We start from the raw sequence: 16,011 nt of genomic DNA on the forward strand, positions 1-16,011 counted from the left end.
TAAACAAAAATACATCTGAAAGAACAGGCCTTGTGGACGCTATGCATGGCGCAGCCGCCAGTAGTCAACACTAAGACAAATAATAAAAAAGCACAAAAATAAAGAAAAATGAACACTCAATTTCTTTTTATTTCTGCGAAGCGCGGGATCCAATAAAGACAAAAGCAAGTAACTGGGGCGAACGCACTCGGGTACATAGGCGAAAATTGCGCTAGAGGAGAGCTATTTCGCATCCAGTTGCGGCCGTACATCACGAAAGCCAAGCACAAACGCGAAAGTCTAGCCCGTATGTGCAGCCCGTCACGAATCACCGTAAGAAGAAGCTAAAAAGGGGCGCTACAAAGAGGCGGTGCCCCTTATATTCACACCACCAAGCACGCGTCCAACGAACACACGGGATAGATATAGGCGCCGTGTGAAAACGCGCGCTGAAAAATTAGACTGACGAACACCTTGCAGGGCTGCAGGCTAATGGAACGCCAGGCATCGGAGAATCGATGGGCATTGCGAAGGAGACGAGAAAAGTGCCTGGAACAAAGTAAACGAAATAAATTGCCACCACCGAAGAAGTGGGCCAACGCGTCGAACAGAAGAAACAAGGAAACGAAAAGGAGGAGGGGGGGGGGGGGGGGGGTAGAGAGATCAGCTGCCCGGTGCGGCATGGATGGATCAGCACGCGTTTAGCAGCAGCAGGTGTAAGACTCGGCTAAGTACTTTTGGCGGCCGGCGGGCAGTAGTAGTAGTAGTAGAACACAGCGTCAGATGACCCCCGTCTAGCCGCGAGGTTGTAATTTACGGCGAGCCGCTATAGATTAAGTCTTTTGGGCCCCTCTTCTAGCCTAGCCTGCTAGCTGCTGTTGCTTCTGCTGCTGCTGCGGATGCCGATGCCGCTGCTGAAACTCTCGCGAGTGCTGGCGAACAATTTTCCCCCTGGAACCACAAGAAGCGGGGGCTACGCGCATAGCCTTCTTTTCAACCTGTTCGCGTTTGTTTGTTTTTGAACGCGGCCTCTGCGCCATCGCGAGCGGACTACAGCGCTACATCGCAGGTTGTTCTTGTTACAGACGCGGCGTTATTTAGGGGGAGAGCACCGAGGATGAAAGCCTTATCATGGACGCAGATGCTGCAGATGTTGTTGTTGTTGTTCGTTGTAGTTGAGATTTGGTGGTCGTCGCTATCGTTTATTATGTGGTTGAAGTCGACACGCTTGTTTTGCGTGTCGGATATAGATCGCACTGGCCCGCGGTGCGCCTGCGTTTTCTCAGCGCGTCGAAACGAAACGCTAATGAAAGGTGACCTCTCGAAAGCTCCGGTAGGCGGACGTTATGTTATTATTCGAGGTTCGCGCGGGAAGAGGAGAGGACGTGATAGGCTACTGCGCTAATGTTGCTGGTAAAAGAAAAATGAATCGTACAGGGAAATAGAGATAACAAGGACGCAAACGCAGTGAAAGTGGTAAACCCCGCGATGGCTCAGAATAAATTAGGCTTCCAAAGCTTTAACACTGCAATATCCTCAGGTGTTCGCGATTAGTTGACTGGTCACCGGAAAGAATGCGCGATAACACGAAGCGGCCTCCGTTTGATTGAGCATCGTGTTTCGAGTTCGATTGTTCATTCGGAGTATGCAATGCTAAATGACAGGTAGAAATAAAAAAAAATGGGCAGACACTTCCCTCTCCTTTAGGCTTAATACGTGACCGCGAAAGCTATCATCCCCTCTATTCCTTGCTGCAACATCAGGAAGGCTAACAGGCCCTAGTGCCACCTATGACCTGGTCAGACAGCTAGCGGTACCGTCCTGCAACTTGCTTCTCCGCTACGCTCGTGTTCTGAGTTGCCCCTCGGCAGTTAGTCTGAACGCGCTGCAGGAGGCGCGACGGTCGCTAACCTCCGTACGTCGTCCCAATCAGAGCGCCAAATTTTGATATATGGTCACTATGGGGAGTTCGCACCTGATGTAAACATAGAGCTCTGACATGGATAACAATTTCTCTAGACAGCAGGTGAACGTGTGTTTTAAGTCACGACAAATTACGCCGAAGGCCAGGGTTGTGCTGTCAAGCACAGGGATAGTACCTCGCACAGGCATTTACAGAAAAGTACTGGAGCACAAAAATTTCATTTCCGATCGAGAATCCTCTCTCGTTATAACTAAAGCGGCAGGTGGTAGCCGTTACGTTTTATCCAAGAGAAGGCAAGCGTAGCAGAGGGCGCAGAAAGTCAGGTGCGGGGATGAAATTAGGAAGTTTGCGCGGATAAGGTGGCCGCATCTAACACAGGACAAAGTTAACAGGAAGGATAGGGGAGAGGCCTTAATCCTGCAGTGTACGTAATTAGGCTGATGATGATGATAACGTATCATTCATCTTGCATCGTGTCCACCGCAACCTTCACCCCGTCTTCGTCCTCTAGCTTTCTTTTCACCGGGTCAGCTACTAAAAGCTTCTCGCACGAAGATCGTGTCGCTCGAGAAAAATGACGTCATCACCATCACGTGGCCAGGTCACATGAACTGTGCCACGTTGTTGAATACGCGGCTGGTTTGGTTTGGTTTGGTTTATGGGGTTTAACGTCCCAAAGCGACTAAGGCTATGAGAACCGCCGTAGTGGAGGGCTCCGGAAATTTCGACCACCTGGGGTTCTTTAACGTGCACTGACATCGCACAGTACACGGGCCTCTAGAATTTCTCCTCCAAAGAAGTTCTAGCCGCCGCGGCCGGGATCGAACCCGCGTCTTTTGGGTCAGCAGCCGAGCACCATAACCGCTGAGCCACCCCGGCGGCCCGAATACGCGGCTGGGTCAAGTGAAGTGATGACTTGCACACGTGATAAACTGGCCGCATACTCAAACAAGTCACATATCATGTGGCTAATTAATTCACAGCAAGTCACGTGACCCTTACAGATTACTGTGACACCCTAACACCTAACGCCAGAACTGGCAACACATTACGTGAACGCCGCCCAATTTGTTCATAATTTCCCTCGTTTATACTTTTTCAGTTTCGTCACACCTGCCGGAACACCTCAAATCTTTCGCTTCTGCAGGTACAAAGTATTTTCGAGCGATTCGTCCATCACGTTTTTCTGTAAAGCGCATCCGTCCGTAAGACACAGGCTTCTGCCACGTGGATCGAGCCTCGTGAAGTCGAATGATGCGGAGGAGGAGGTGGAAAAAGAAGTGAGGAGGAAAGAAAGGCTGACGTTGCGTCTTAATTTTCGCTCACAGCTCTCTCTCCCACGCTCTCGTGATCGAGAGCTGCTTACTGCTACTCCTCGCTGCTGTTGCTGTTGCTTCCGCCACCTCAGGTCTACGCTATGGGGGCCTCAGGAAACAGACACAAGAGGACCGAGAAGCAATGAAGGATAACGCCTGCCGAGATGCAACAGCTGGGGAGGCCAGGCTATAGCTGTGGCTCATGGAAAAGGCGGCGATGGTGAAGAGGAGGAGGGGCAGTTGTATCCACACTACCAAATACTGCAAGGGGGAAAAAGAGAGAGAGAGAGAGAGAGAGAGAGAGAGAGTGCGAAAGAGGGAAGGCAAACTCGGAGCCCCCGAGCACGGTCAGCTCTACAGGCGAGCCGCCCGCACGCCTCGGCGTAACCACACAGTCAGGCAGGCAGGCAGGCGTCCACTTTCTCAGAACGGCGTTTGCGGCTGCTGCTTCTTCTCGTTATAATTTACGGCCACTCTTTTGCGCGTCTAGAGCCGGCGATTTATGCGATCATGTATTAAACATCGCCCACGCGGACGCCTCAGAAGCCTGGATGGAGATATAGGAAGAGAAAAAAACGACAAACAAGCAAGCAAACAAACAGACAGCAGCAATAACAGCAGCAGCGGCAGTGGAGGTGGCTGTATAGTCTAGCGAAGAGGCTGCCACGTTGCATTATATGCTGCCCCGACGAATGACGCGCGCGGGTAGCAGGAGAGAGATGGATCTGACTGGCTGCTGGTGAGGATCCGTTCGTATATCGCCCCGCCAAAGTGGCTCTTCGTCGATCGCTACCGCTAGGAGCAAAAATATAGGATAGGATAGACAAGATAAGACAGCCTAGAAGAAGACAGACCGAACGGAGACGCCGAAGAAACGGTGTGGCGTCCATAAAATGTATTTTGCCTGCCGTTTTATTGCGTCCGCATGCTGCGAGAACGTACACTCAAAACAGAAAGGAGTAAAAAGGGGAGTATGCAGTTCTCTAACGCATCTCCTTGCTAGAGGACAGCCTACTCATTTTTACTCCCATATGGGCGTATTAGTTTTAGAGTGTAGAGGCCGCCTTTTGTCGCATTTCGTCTGATGAAGGTATCAGTTTAAAAGGTTTCGCACAAAGTGTTGCCATTCGCCGCTAGAAATGGCCACCATGTAGGGGCTTGCGGCAGTTGGGCGGACTTGATTCGAACACGTGTCTCGCTCATTTTATACATCTTTCCCTTTGCCTTCTCCGTACTCGGCGTCTCCGAGCTTCTCCCGTCTCCGGGCATTTTGATGCATACAGCTCATTAAGCCCCCAAGTTTTAACTTTCCGTGTCTGGCTTCCCCACAATCGCCCTCCACCTGTTTGATGTCCGCACATAAATTTTAGTCCGTCCGTCCGTCCGTCCTTCCAGTATCCACCAACGAACAACGGTTTGGCCAAATGTCCGCATTTTACCCAAGAAAAGTCGAGCACCAGGCCGAGAGAAACCTTGTACCCATTGGAGAGAAACCTTGTACCAGTGGGCTCGCAACCCTACTGAGATCGAACCGAGTGCTTTCCTCATAGGACTGTTTATAGTTTATGGGGTTTAACGTCGCAAAGCGGCGCAGGCTACAACGGACACCGTAGTGAAGAGCTCCGGATAATTTTGGCCACGTGGGGTTATTTAACGTGCACTAACATCGCACACTATATACGGGCCTCCAGCAATTCCTCTCCATCGAAATGCTTCGTTTATGGTTTATTGGAGTTTAACGTTCCAAAGCGACTCAGGCTACGAGGGACGCTGTAGTGAAGGCCTCCAGATTATTTCGACCACCTGGTGTTCTTTGTCTGCATAAACATCGCGCAGTATACGGGCCTCTAGCATTTCGCCCTCATCGAAATGCGACCGCGGCCGGGATCGAACCCGGGTCTTTCGGGTGAGCACCTGAGCGCCATTCAAGAGGCGGATGCTCAAAAGACAAGGCCGATGCTGAGGCCGTCGGATGGAGCTAGATAACAGTAAGCCGCAGACACTAACAGGAATAAATTTTCACGCTAATCGATCATTTTCATAGTGATTTTACCTTTCCACGGACATCGGTAGAGAAAGCCCGAAACGGAGTGGTACAAATTTGATTGTATATTCGACTGTACAGCCTCGGGTATTCCGTTTTACATTTTTTTTTAAGTAAAGAAATAAAAGGAGTGTTGCACAAGAGATGCAAACACAAACACTAGGAAGGGTCAACATTATGTACAGCGCGAAAAACTAAGACAGGGGAAGAAACACGCAAACAAACAAGCGCTGTTTGTTTGCGGCGTTTCTTCCCCGCGGTGTTTCTTCCCCTGTCTTAGTTTTTCGCGCTGTACATAATGTTGAACCTTCACCAACTCGCCCAGTTTTCTGTTCTACTAGGAAGGGAACAGGGCAAGCGCAATTCTCTCGTTGTTTGCGTCATTACAGCGAAGGTTTTATTATTTTTTTTCTGGTATGTGCTCTGCCAACTTGCCCAACGACGTGTTATACAGAACATTTCACAGGGCAGAGGATGGGTGCAGAAGGACGGGCTGACAGCGGAAATGCCGATGTGCATGACCCAACGTAATGACACAAAATACCTAAAATTCCTCCACACACCTGGCGCACAGACAGTAGGCATGCATCAAACATGGTTTGCACGTTGCGTCTCAGATAGGAAGTGTGCGCCCGAACGCTGGTCCACACAACCAGCAAGCGCTACACCGCCTGCAAAATTTGTCTGTTTTCCCTTCCTTTGGTTCGCTTATTTTTGACGTCGACATACAAACCACTAACGGCAACTCATCGTGAAAGATCGGGCCGAGCGTTATTAGAGACGTCGAAAATAAGTTTCAGGACTGTCTCTGTGTTTTTGTTGTTTTCTTTTTTTCCTATCGTGGCCAACCAAGTTCTGTGCAGGCCATATATAGGACGTCCAAACCCTCACCATCTCCCCTGTAATGTTAGATTAGACAAGCAAACGTTTACCGCATCCAACCGCACCACGGCAGCCATGCCTCTCTATATATGGGCGTATGCAGGCTGAACGCGCACGCCTCTCGACTTAACGTTATCACTAATGACAGGCACGGAAATGAAATACCGGCCGTTACGCTCCATGCTCACCGCTTCCGCGGTAGGCAAGCACCGCAGGCTGTCAGGTGTTCACGTGGGCTCAGTTGTTGCCATAGGAATACTCGAAACGATCCGGAAAAACAAATTCCAAAAGAGTTGGGTCTACGCAGACCAAAGAAAGAAAACGAAACAAGAAGTAAAAGACGATTACAAGAGAGGCAGAAATTAGGTAAGAGGGGGGAGTTGGAGAAACGGGAGAAAAGGCCAGGTTATGTTGCTGTTCGAGATAAGGGAAGAAATATGATAACGGCCTGGGCATGGGCGGATAAAAAAGATAATAAAGAAAGCGACGGAGAAGCCAAAACACGAATTGAGTGATATGCCGCATTAGAGACTCTGCTTGAGAGAGGGAGAGGGTCTGGGAGAGAGGGATGTATAAGTGGCGGCGCACAGTAGCGGCGGTACAATCATCAGGCACAAAGTCGTTGCGCGCGTATCTCAACGAGCGAGCGGAAACAATTCGGACAGTAAATAAGAAACAAAAAAAGGAACCAGAAAGAGAGAACGCCTACTAACAACAGAAAAACCTCTCTCGAAGAGAAAAACCAGCGCGCTCGCACAAGCTATGCATCGCGAAAACGAAACTAAGACCGCGCACTCATACAGCGTGAAACACGCACACACAAACAAAAGAAGAAACGCGGCCAACTGTCTGCACGCGCCGACCAGGCCATAATGCTTGGTCGCACCGGTATAAAAGGGCGCAGAAGGGGGCGGGAGTTGGCAGTTAAAACAAAAGGGAATTGGTTCGTTGATCAACGTCGCCCGAAAAAAAAAAAAGAAAAAGGCCGTTAAAGTAGAGCAAGCTGGGAGCGGGCAACATTTCAAACAACCAGACCTACTACAAAGCAATCGCAGTTAGTAGCAGTAGTACAGTGTTATGGGAAGTTGCGAAGGCAAGTAAAGGGGAGAGAACTAGAGATGGCAGGAAAGAAGGAGAGCGCTACTGTTGGTGCATATACGGAAAGGGGGGGGGGGGGGGGTGAAAGAGGGTGAGTATTGGGGGTGAGGGGAAAGGGGCGACGCACAAAAACCATCATTTTAACGAGGTCCACACACAACTTGTTTCTCCACGGACGCTGTTTGCAGCCTCACGTACCGAACTCAACACGGGGCCCCGAAAGCAACAAGAAGCGCAGAAAGTTAAACTGCTCCGCCAAACGAGCAAACACAGAAGAGAGCGGCAGCAGCGACCGGCGGACAGATAGATAGATGGAGGTAGAGATAGAAAGAAGAGAGACACAGACGAAAACGAAAAAGCGGAGAACCCGGTCGCCACCACCGGGAGTGGTACCGGCGTTTTCGGAGATGAAAATTACGTTTCAATGTTTTCTCTCCGCGACCTGCTTTTATACGCATAGCTCGCTTCTCGACTGCCGTATCTCTCGCTCTCTGACGGTTGTAGCGCGGGTGGAAGAAAATGAAGATAGTAGTGCCGCAAACAAGAGAACAAACGCCGTGTATGGAATAGCGTTATAATAGCGCATAGAGGGCGCAGCGTGCAGATAGACGGAATCGCCATACTAAAGAACACGCTCGACTCCACGGCGGAAACATGTTACGGCTCCACTTGTTTTGTTTCTCGGCCTCGCAATCTTCCGTTTGCATTTTATTATCTTTTATTTTACCTTTTAATGGCGCCATAACGCTCGCAAAACGAGCTCAACTCACTAGAGAAGTGCGGCTAGATACGAAAAAAAGAGAGTGAGAGAGCGATGGAGGGAGAAAGAAGGCCTAGTCTGAGCGAACGTGTTTGTGTGCCGAACGTTGGCGTGCGCATACGGAACCAGAGGGACGACGAGCCCGCGGCAATTTATATTATTTATGGTGTTGTTGTGGGGGCCGACGAAGCGACGGGGGGGGGGGGGGGGGGGGGACGCCTATACTCCCGGGTAACGCGGTGGAAAGCAGAGCGCAGTTAGAGGGAGCCGCAGCACCTCTGAAATAGAAATAAATACGAAGGAAAAAGAGGAGGAGGGCAGGGGAAAGGGGAAGAGTCTGGACAGATATTGCTACGAGGTAAAAGAGTTTGTTTTCTAGTCTATCAACACGTCAAAGCCAGCCGCGCTGTAGCTGCGTTCAACCAAGCCATAGGCGCCCACAAACGACCCCCAACACACAGCAGCCGGGAAGTATAGGAGATACTGAAAAAGAGGGACGAATGCTGGAGGAAGGAGAACGAAGGAAGATGAGGGAAAGGCAGGAAAGGAGGCGGACAGCGAAGGGAAAGGAAACAGCGACTTTGACGGCCGAAAGTTAAAACAGCGGGCGCGCTCTTGCTTCTTCACTACGCCTAACAGCCATTACAGTTATGCGCCAGACTCTAGATGCAGTGGAGGAGGAAAAGTAAAAACGAAGCAGCAACTACAAAAAGAAAAGAAAAAAAAGCCACTGCAAACTCGCAGTGGCGCTATCTCAAACTGCCTCGCTTTCTGCTGGGGGCATTTTTGTTGTTTCTCGGTGCAAGCAAGCAAGCGCTTTCGAACTTGAAAGACGCGAGAAGGCGCGCGCAAGAAAAAATGAAGATTACAGAATGCGGGAAAGTGGGGGAGGGGGTGTTATGGATGCGTTTTAGACCACAGCGCCGACAGCCAAAGGAAAGAGTTGGCGCTTGTTCTCGCCTGCGATTCTCCTTCTTTATTTTCCACTTTCTTCTGCCCTTTTTTTTCCTTCGTTCTCTTCGCGAGCCTCCCGCGCAAAGTTCGCCACGGTTGGCTTTCGGGCCGCGCGCCGACGCAACGGAAGGAAGCGGCCAGTTAACGCAGCCCCCTCGTAGCCTCAAGACAAACAACAGCACTGAACGAACAACAAGCGTTCGAGGGAGCAGGCGCGTCCCTCTAAAACCGCCGAGTGAATGTTGCAAAGGGGAGAGAGCGAGAGAGCGAAATAAAAGAGAAAGAAGAACGTGGAATAGATAAACAGTCTAATTTGGACTACCGAGCGAGAAGCCTGAGAGGGAGTAAAAAGGAGAAACAGAACTGAAAAATTACATAGGGATGAAATGGGGACGGTGGGAAGGGAGGGTGGGTAGCGAGTGATGAGGTCGGCGAGGTAATAACGACGGAATGAACAAGGAAAGGAAGAAAAGGATGAGGGGAAGAAAAAAAAGAAGGGGAAGTTCGCTCAGCGGTGTCAAGCTTCAGGAAAAAAAGGACAGTGGGGATGAGGAGGGGAGGGGGCCAGGCAACAAGCAAAACTCGGGCGTCCGCGGACGCTTGCGCGCGGTTGATGCCGCAACACAAATCCGTATCGCGCGCGATCATTGCAATTCTCCGCCGCAATTAGTTTAATGACCTTCTTTCTTCTTCATTATTTCCTTCTGTCCGCGCTCTCTCCCCCAGCAACTCTGCTGGCGCCCTGTACACTATTCATTATTAACTTTTTTTTTAGTTCCATCCAGCCCGTTTTCTACTTTACACTGCGCCCACCACGGCAGGGGATGGCTTCGCGTTGCGACGGCATGGCCTTTAATCACGTTTGTTTTTTTTTGTTTTTGTTCTTAACATCGCTGCGAGGCGTTGCTCAAGAAGAAAATAAAGGCGGAGAGGGAGGGTTTGAACTTTTGATGCAGTAGAGCAGTGGAATGATTGCCCAGCCACTGTAGATTCCGACGTTGCGCCGAGGTAACGTGGCTCTCAAACAGGCTTGAAAATGACGCTTAAATCGTGTTTGTATATAGTATACAGGCCCTGGGTCCGTGTCATTCGCTTGTTTCATATGTGTCGAAAAATTCTCGTAATTTTTGTTGTTTGTTGGTCGCCGTGTTTGTTCAGCTCGGAGCGGTGGTTTGCGCACACTCACCCATTCGCTTAATGCGTCAGGTCTTTCTGAAGTTGTTGCTGTTCTTAGTTTGCTTTCTCCTCCCCTGCTTTGAATCACTGAAGAGGAGGGGAAGTCCCATCGCGCTTGCATGCGTCCCACTACCACTTCACCTTTTTTCCGTTTCGGAGGGAGCTTGCTTTTTAATTAACCCGGACTTTTGTCTAATTGGCTGACGTCAGCCCAATTTTCCCGCCACGCTGATTGCAACCGCACAGGAGAGACGGGTGGACGACGACGGGAGACTGCTAGTGGCCCCTCACAGAGGAGGCTACACTGAACCGAAATACGCCTATATGGGAGTAAAAAAGGAATATGCTGTCCTCTAGAGCACAGCCTTCAATAAAAGGGTGTTCGCTAGATGAGAGTTTGCACCTTTTTTACTCCTTATAGCGTAGAACAAGAAACGTCATTTTCGATCTCCCTCTCTGTAGCGTTTCGGTCCTATTTAATTCCGAGATGTTTGCCGCTCGATGTAATTTGTTGCATACATTAGGTTTTCACTTCAAAACAATGACTATTAGCAGGTTTCCACGAATCGTAAGTGGCGTCGTCTTCAGTGTCGCTCTCCACTAGCTCCCGCCCTAGCTCTAGCCCTAGCCCTAACCCTACCTTTAGCCCTAGCCCTTTAATTATCCCTAACCTTAGCTCTAGCCATCTATCGATAGCAGAGATGGCTAGGTTGGTTAGTGGCCGGTGATGTAGCAGGACTGGTTGTTTACAAAAGCAAGTTAGAAAGATCGCGAGGAAACAGCTCAAATCAGTGCGTCAGCGCTAACAAGTGCATAGCACGCCGTCAGTTCACCAGACTGAAAAAAAAAGAAAGGTGCAGCTGCGTAATCGGTGGCCTCCGCTAATATTTTTCCCTTCGAGCATGGAATTAGACGCAGCCAGAATTATCAATTATTCGTTTTATCCATCTGAACGATGCTTCGCTTGAGTGACGCTAGTGACAGGACATGATCTAGGCAGCTGCTATCAGTGTATTTTCGTTTCCCATTCAAACGTCACTTGTAAATATAGGCGAGTGTATCATGTGTAATTCTCTTCATCGTCTGTGTTTGCGGTACATCGAAGCTATCGCGTCGTAGAATACCGTAACAGAAAACTCGTGTGTGTTCTTACTGACAAGTCAGAATGCTTCTTCACCGCGGAGAAGTATGTACAGTCTGGAGTTGGGGGGGGAGTGGTTGTCGTATAGTTCGGTTCACCAACAAAAGAACAGGGTGCGCGTGTATTCTTTACGGACCCCCGTCATCACCGCTCACTTCTTCACTGCACTTGAGTTGCCGTGGTGGTCCTTGCCTCGAAGTGGACTTGTTTTTGTAAATTTGTTTTAAACCTCGATCGGTAAACCCGGCTTTCGATTTAAAACATCGAACTGCGAAAGCCATCTGACGTCTCTTGCAACGCCGACACACTGAGTTCCTGCTTTTTAGTGACGCTAGAATTGTGCTTTCTAGAGACGTTCAAAAGATATTCGTCGAGCGGCACCGATAGCGCGAACGCAGAATTTTGAGCAAAGCCTGCCGGCAGGTTTGTTCGTAACAAGAACAGCAGCACTCCATTGTCCTCTTCAATTTACGCAGGCGTGCTCCTTCGCAAGTCTGAGAAAGTCAAGTCGCCACACCGTGTACCAACGGAAGCAGCGCTCGCCTCTTAGACGAAAAAAAAAAACATCGAAAGTATTGCACGTATTGAAATCCCGCGCTGCGTTACCTTCGTCACGGATGGCAAAGAATTCGTTGACACGATGGACAAAACAGGGTCACCGTGTACCGTCGCCTATATAATAACTGAGAAGGAAGGAGTCTGCATCAGTCAGCACAGGCGCCTTCGGTGGAGGACTAGGCAACATTCGTTTGCAAAAACAGCGGAGATGCAGTGAGCTCGATGCATTCACGCTTACCAGACAGGTATACGACGGGTCAGTCGCGAGCAGCACCAGCAGCACCTGAGAAACGAAACCAGAAAGACTGCAGAAATTGTAGGGGACACTTGAGCTATGTCATAAGGGTACGACGCGATACAGTGACATGACCTATAGGTGACCAGCCTGTGTGGCCTACCTAGCTTGCTTTTGTGGGGATTTTGTTCGCTTACGGCCAGCGGACGCCGGCTTTCCTGCGACGCAGGCTCTTCCGTAATCGCGTTAAGAGAGACGGAGAAAGGTTTTAAGGCTATGTGGTGCTTCGCCCAAAGGGACCCAAACTATGAGGGACGGCGTAGTGGAAGGCTCCGGATAGTTTCGATCACCTAGACTTCTCTTACATGCACTGACAACGCACAGTACACGGGCCTCTAACATTTCGCCTCCATCAGAATGCGATTGCCGCGGCCGGGATCGAATCCGCGTCTTTCATTCAGCAGCCGAGCATCATAACCACTGAGCCACCGCGGCGGCTGAGAGAAAGAGAAAGAAATAACATTACTGCGACGGATTAAGCGCCAAAGATACCCTGCGCCGAAGTCACCAAGCAAACTGGTCTGTCAGCTCATCCGAGTCTAGCCAGGTTCGCCCGGCACGATATCTACATCCCTCTTCATCTACGAAAAGACGAATCTCACGGGGCGCAGTAAACTGTAAATTGGTTTTGAGCAAAAGAAATGTTAGTTACAGAAGCGCGTACTGGCTCGGGCGCACACTATGTCGAAGCGGCTCGGTATTAGCCGGCGTGTGCGGTAACTGTCTCACATTTCAGTGGACCTCAACCGCGCCGCCACGGAAGAGATGCAGGTGGGGGTGAAAAAAACAAAAGTGGTTTAGGTTTCTGATTTGGTGAATAAAGGTGTGACGTCCCAAAGCGACTCGGGCTATGATAGAAGCCGTAGTGAAGGGCTGCGGAAATTTCGACCACCTGGGGTTCTTCAACGTGCACTGACATCGCACAGTACACGGGCCTCTAGTATTTCGCCTCCATCGAAATTCGACCGCCTCGGCCGAAATCGAACCCACGTCTTTCGGGTCAGCAGCCGAGCAGCGCTATAGCCACTGAGCCACCACGGCGGCATGCAAAAAAGAAAGACAGAGGTGCAGTGCTGGAGGGCTCCGGAATGATTGCCACCTCCTGAGGATCTTTAACGGGAGCGTATAGTACGTCGCGAAAGTTTCTGTAAACTTGCTCGCACACCGTCTATTGCAGACCTCCCAAACGTTATTTGCGAAACCTTAAGCGACAAACATCACCCATCCCTCGTTCATACTTTGGCGTGTATACTGCGCGTTGTTCCGCGCTGCTTAGGCGAAGAAAGAGAGCAACGGAAGAAAGGAAAAGCAGTAAAGGCAAACGAGGTCACGTTCGACCGGCTACCTTACACATGGGGAAGGGATGAAGGGAAAGAACGAGAAGAGCGAAGGGAAGTTGAGTTTGAGACGGGAACGTGTATACGGAACGTGCTCGACCAAAGGACGTACAGAGCGTATAAATCTCGCGATTTGTACGGTCCTACCCTGTAAACCGAAAGGAGTAAAAGGGAGTAATGTTGTCATCTAGCATACACGTTTAAAACAATGGAGTGTTCTAGAGACAGCTTACTCCCTTTCTACTCCCATACAGGGGTATTAAAGGCCACGTTACTCCCTTTTTACACCCACATGGGCGTATTCTTGCTGAGAGGGTAGAGCTGTTGATGCCTTTCCGACCGCAGAGTGCGCAATATGCAAACGCGTTTCAAAGCGAGGGAAAAAAAATGATATCTGGGCGAAACAGCCCAGGTTAATTTATTTTTTCCGCACTTCTCCGTTCTTTTATTTATTTTTTTTATCCTTAAATCGCGAGCGTTGTCTCTATTGCACCGCGCCTCGTACGCGTCCTTACACGAGACGGTTATTAAGTATGGGCGTGAGCAAAACGCCGGGAGGCGAAAACGCCCGTCCATTACGGGGTCGTCCAGTGCGCGAATAAACGCGTACTCCCCGCGCTGTGTATACTCCGTCGAAGCGGCCCGATATTGGCCGGCGCGTGCGTGCGGACGCCCGCGTGTTTTTGTGCGGGCCTGTCCACAGAGGGCCTGCGATCACGAGGGTGTGTATGAAAAATACGCGCGCCGATATGTACGCGCGGACTCCAGAAAAAATAAAAGAGGCACACTGCGTGGACGATGAAGCCAAGGAGAGGCGCGGATACGCGGAAGTATTGCTTTCTTTTTTTCCTTTTTTATTCAGTCGCTCTTTTTTCCCGAGCTTCTGCGCACGCGCAGCTAGAAACCAATTACGGAGAAGGCTGGAAAAAGCGGGGGAGCTGCTGCAGTCTGAGGCTCCTTAACGTGGGATCACCTGAAACGGATACAGGCAGCGCAATCGACGTGGCGTATAGGTTCTGCACCACTCAATGCAGCACGCGTCTGACGACTCCAGCGGTCGGCAGCATGATTTCAATTTAGTATGGCCCGATAGAAAGGCCTCAAGGCGAAGGTGTCGCTACCGGCTTGGGGCTGACCTCATTGCGTATGATGTGGGCGCGACAGAAGGCTTGGACGCTGGCTTCTACTTTATTTGGCATCGTACAGGTGGCGCCACAAGTCAAAGGAAAACGGTATCGGCATAAAAGCGTATTTATTCGTTTTGTTTTAAGTATTTATTTAACCTTATGGCCCAGGGGCAGCGCATAGGGGAGCGAGCTCATCTAAACAAGGAGAGAACCTCAAAAATGACAATACAAAACTAAACGGCTCTTTAAACAAGAACGATATTCACATTGACCCGCATTCCTGTGAATGTTAGCCAGCATGCTGTGCCAACGTCACACAAGTGAGTCAGTGTATACTACGCCTCGGAACTTCATATTCCACTCCCGTCAATGGTGTTAAATCGTATGCCGTCTTCCGTCTAATTTTTGAAGCGGATCGTACTAGCTGGACTAATTAGGAAGATTAAAAAGAAGTCACAGCGACACCTAAGTCCATTCTGTTAGCACAACGAAAACATTAGGAGCTGTTGGTGCTCTTACCGGAAGTGACGTCACTTCCCGCCTGATGACGTCACCTCCATCCAGCCAGTGAGCGAATTTTATGATGGAGGATAGATTTTTGCCCCGTAGGTCTTCAAATTCTATCGCGCCGGTGTGTAGTACGTATTGGCACGCAGTCAATGACTGGTCGCAAGGATGGAAGAGCTTTTATCATGCATCGCCTAATGTCCCAAGTTCATCCTCCAACGGACGGACAATAGATATCCTTATTGTTGTGTGCAGTATTACCTCTCATCTTTCCGCATCGTCTCCTATGATAATCCTTCAGCTCGACCCGGGCCCTCCCTCCTTTTAAACTTCTCCCCTCCGTCTTTCTCTAACAACAGTAAGTCTTTATAATTGCTAACTTTTCCTTCCTTAGCAGCTTGAAAATAGAAATCTGAGCTACACCGTAGTGAAGCACCATAATCAATATCGCACTGCGGAATTTTTTCATCAAGGCAACACTATATTACAAACACACTAAATTGAGACGCAATACGCAGTTTATATATATATATATATATATATATATATATATATATATATATATATATATATATATATATATATATATATATATATATATATATATATATATATATATATATATATATATATATATATATATATATATATATATATATGACAGAAGCCAACAGCCACAGAAACCAAGGCGCACAGGGGATTTTTTTAAGTTATTTATTTTGTGGTGTTGATCATTTAGAATATTACTGAATATGCTATCGTTTAAAGATAACTGATTAGAAAAACAGAAGAAAAAACAACCACCTGCCGCCGGTGGGATCCGAACCCACGACCTCCGAATTACGCGTCCGGTGCTCTACCTCTGAGCTACGGCGACGGCTGTCGATTCTTCTGCTTTCGGGGGTATTTATGT

General features: G+C 49.4%; 1 protein-coding gene across 8 annotated transcripts in view; it reads right to left on the minus strand.

Moving 5' to 3' along the window:
• The window catches only part of LOC149365508 (uncharacterized), a 620,172-nt gene that overhangs the window by 419,920 nt on the left and 184,241 nt on the right, over positions 1-16,011 (minus strand). For 7 of the 8 annotated variants that reach the window (XR_016282891.1, XR_016282892.1, XM_089543220.1 and 4 more), the window contains one exon: positions 12,071-12,115. The exons of the other annotated variant lie outside the window; for it this stretch is intronic. Coding sequence is in view for 5 of the 7 variants with exons in the window: in XM_089543220.1 (XP_089399346.1) it covers positions 12,071-12,115 (45 nt within the window). In the remaining 2 variants the exon portion in view is untranslated. The remainder of the gene's footprint in view (positions 1-12,070; positions 12,116-16,011) is intronic. 8 annotated transcript variants of the gene reach the window in all.

The sequence above is a fragment of the Amblyomma mixtum genome, chromosome 1 (assembly GCF_055824585.1).
Source record: "Amblyomma mixtum isolate Tamu chromosome 1, ASM5582458v1, whole genome shotgun sequence".
NCBI lineage: Eukaryota > Metazoa > Arthropoda > Arachnida > Ixodida > Ixodidae > Amblyomma > Amblyomma mixtum.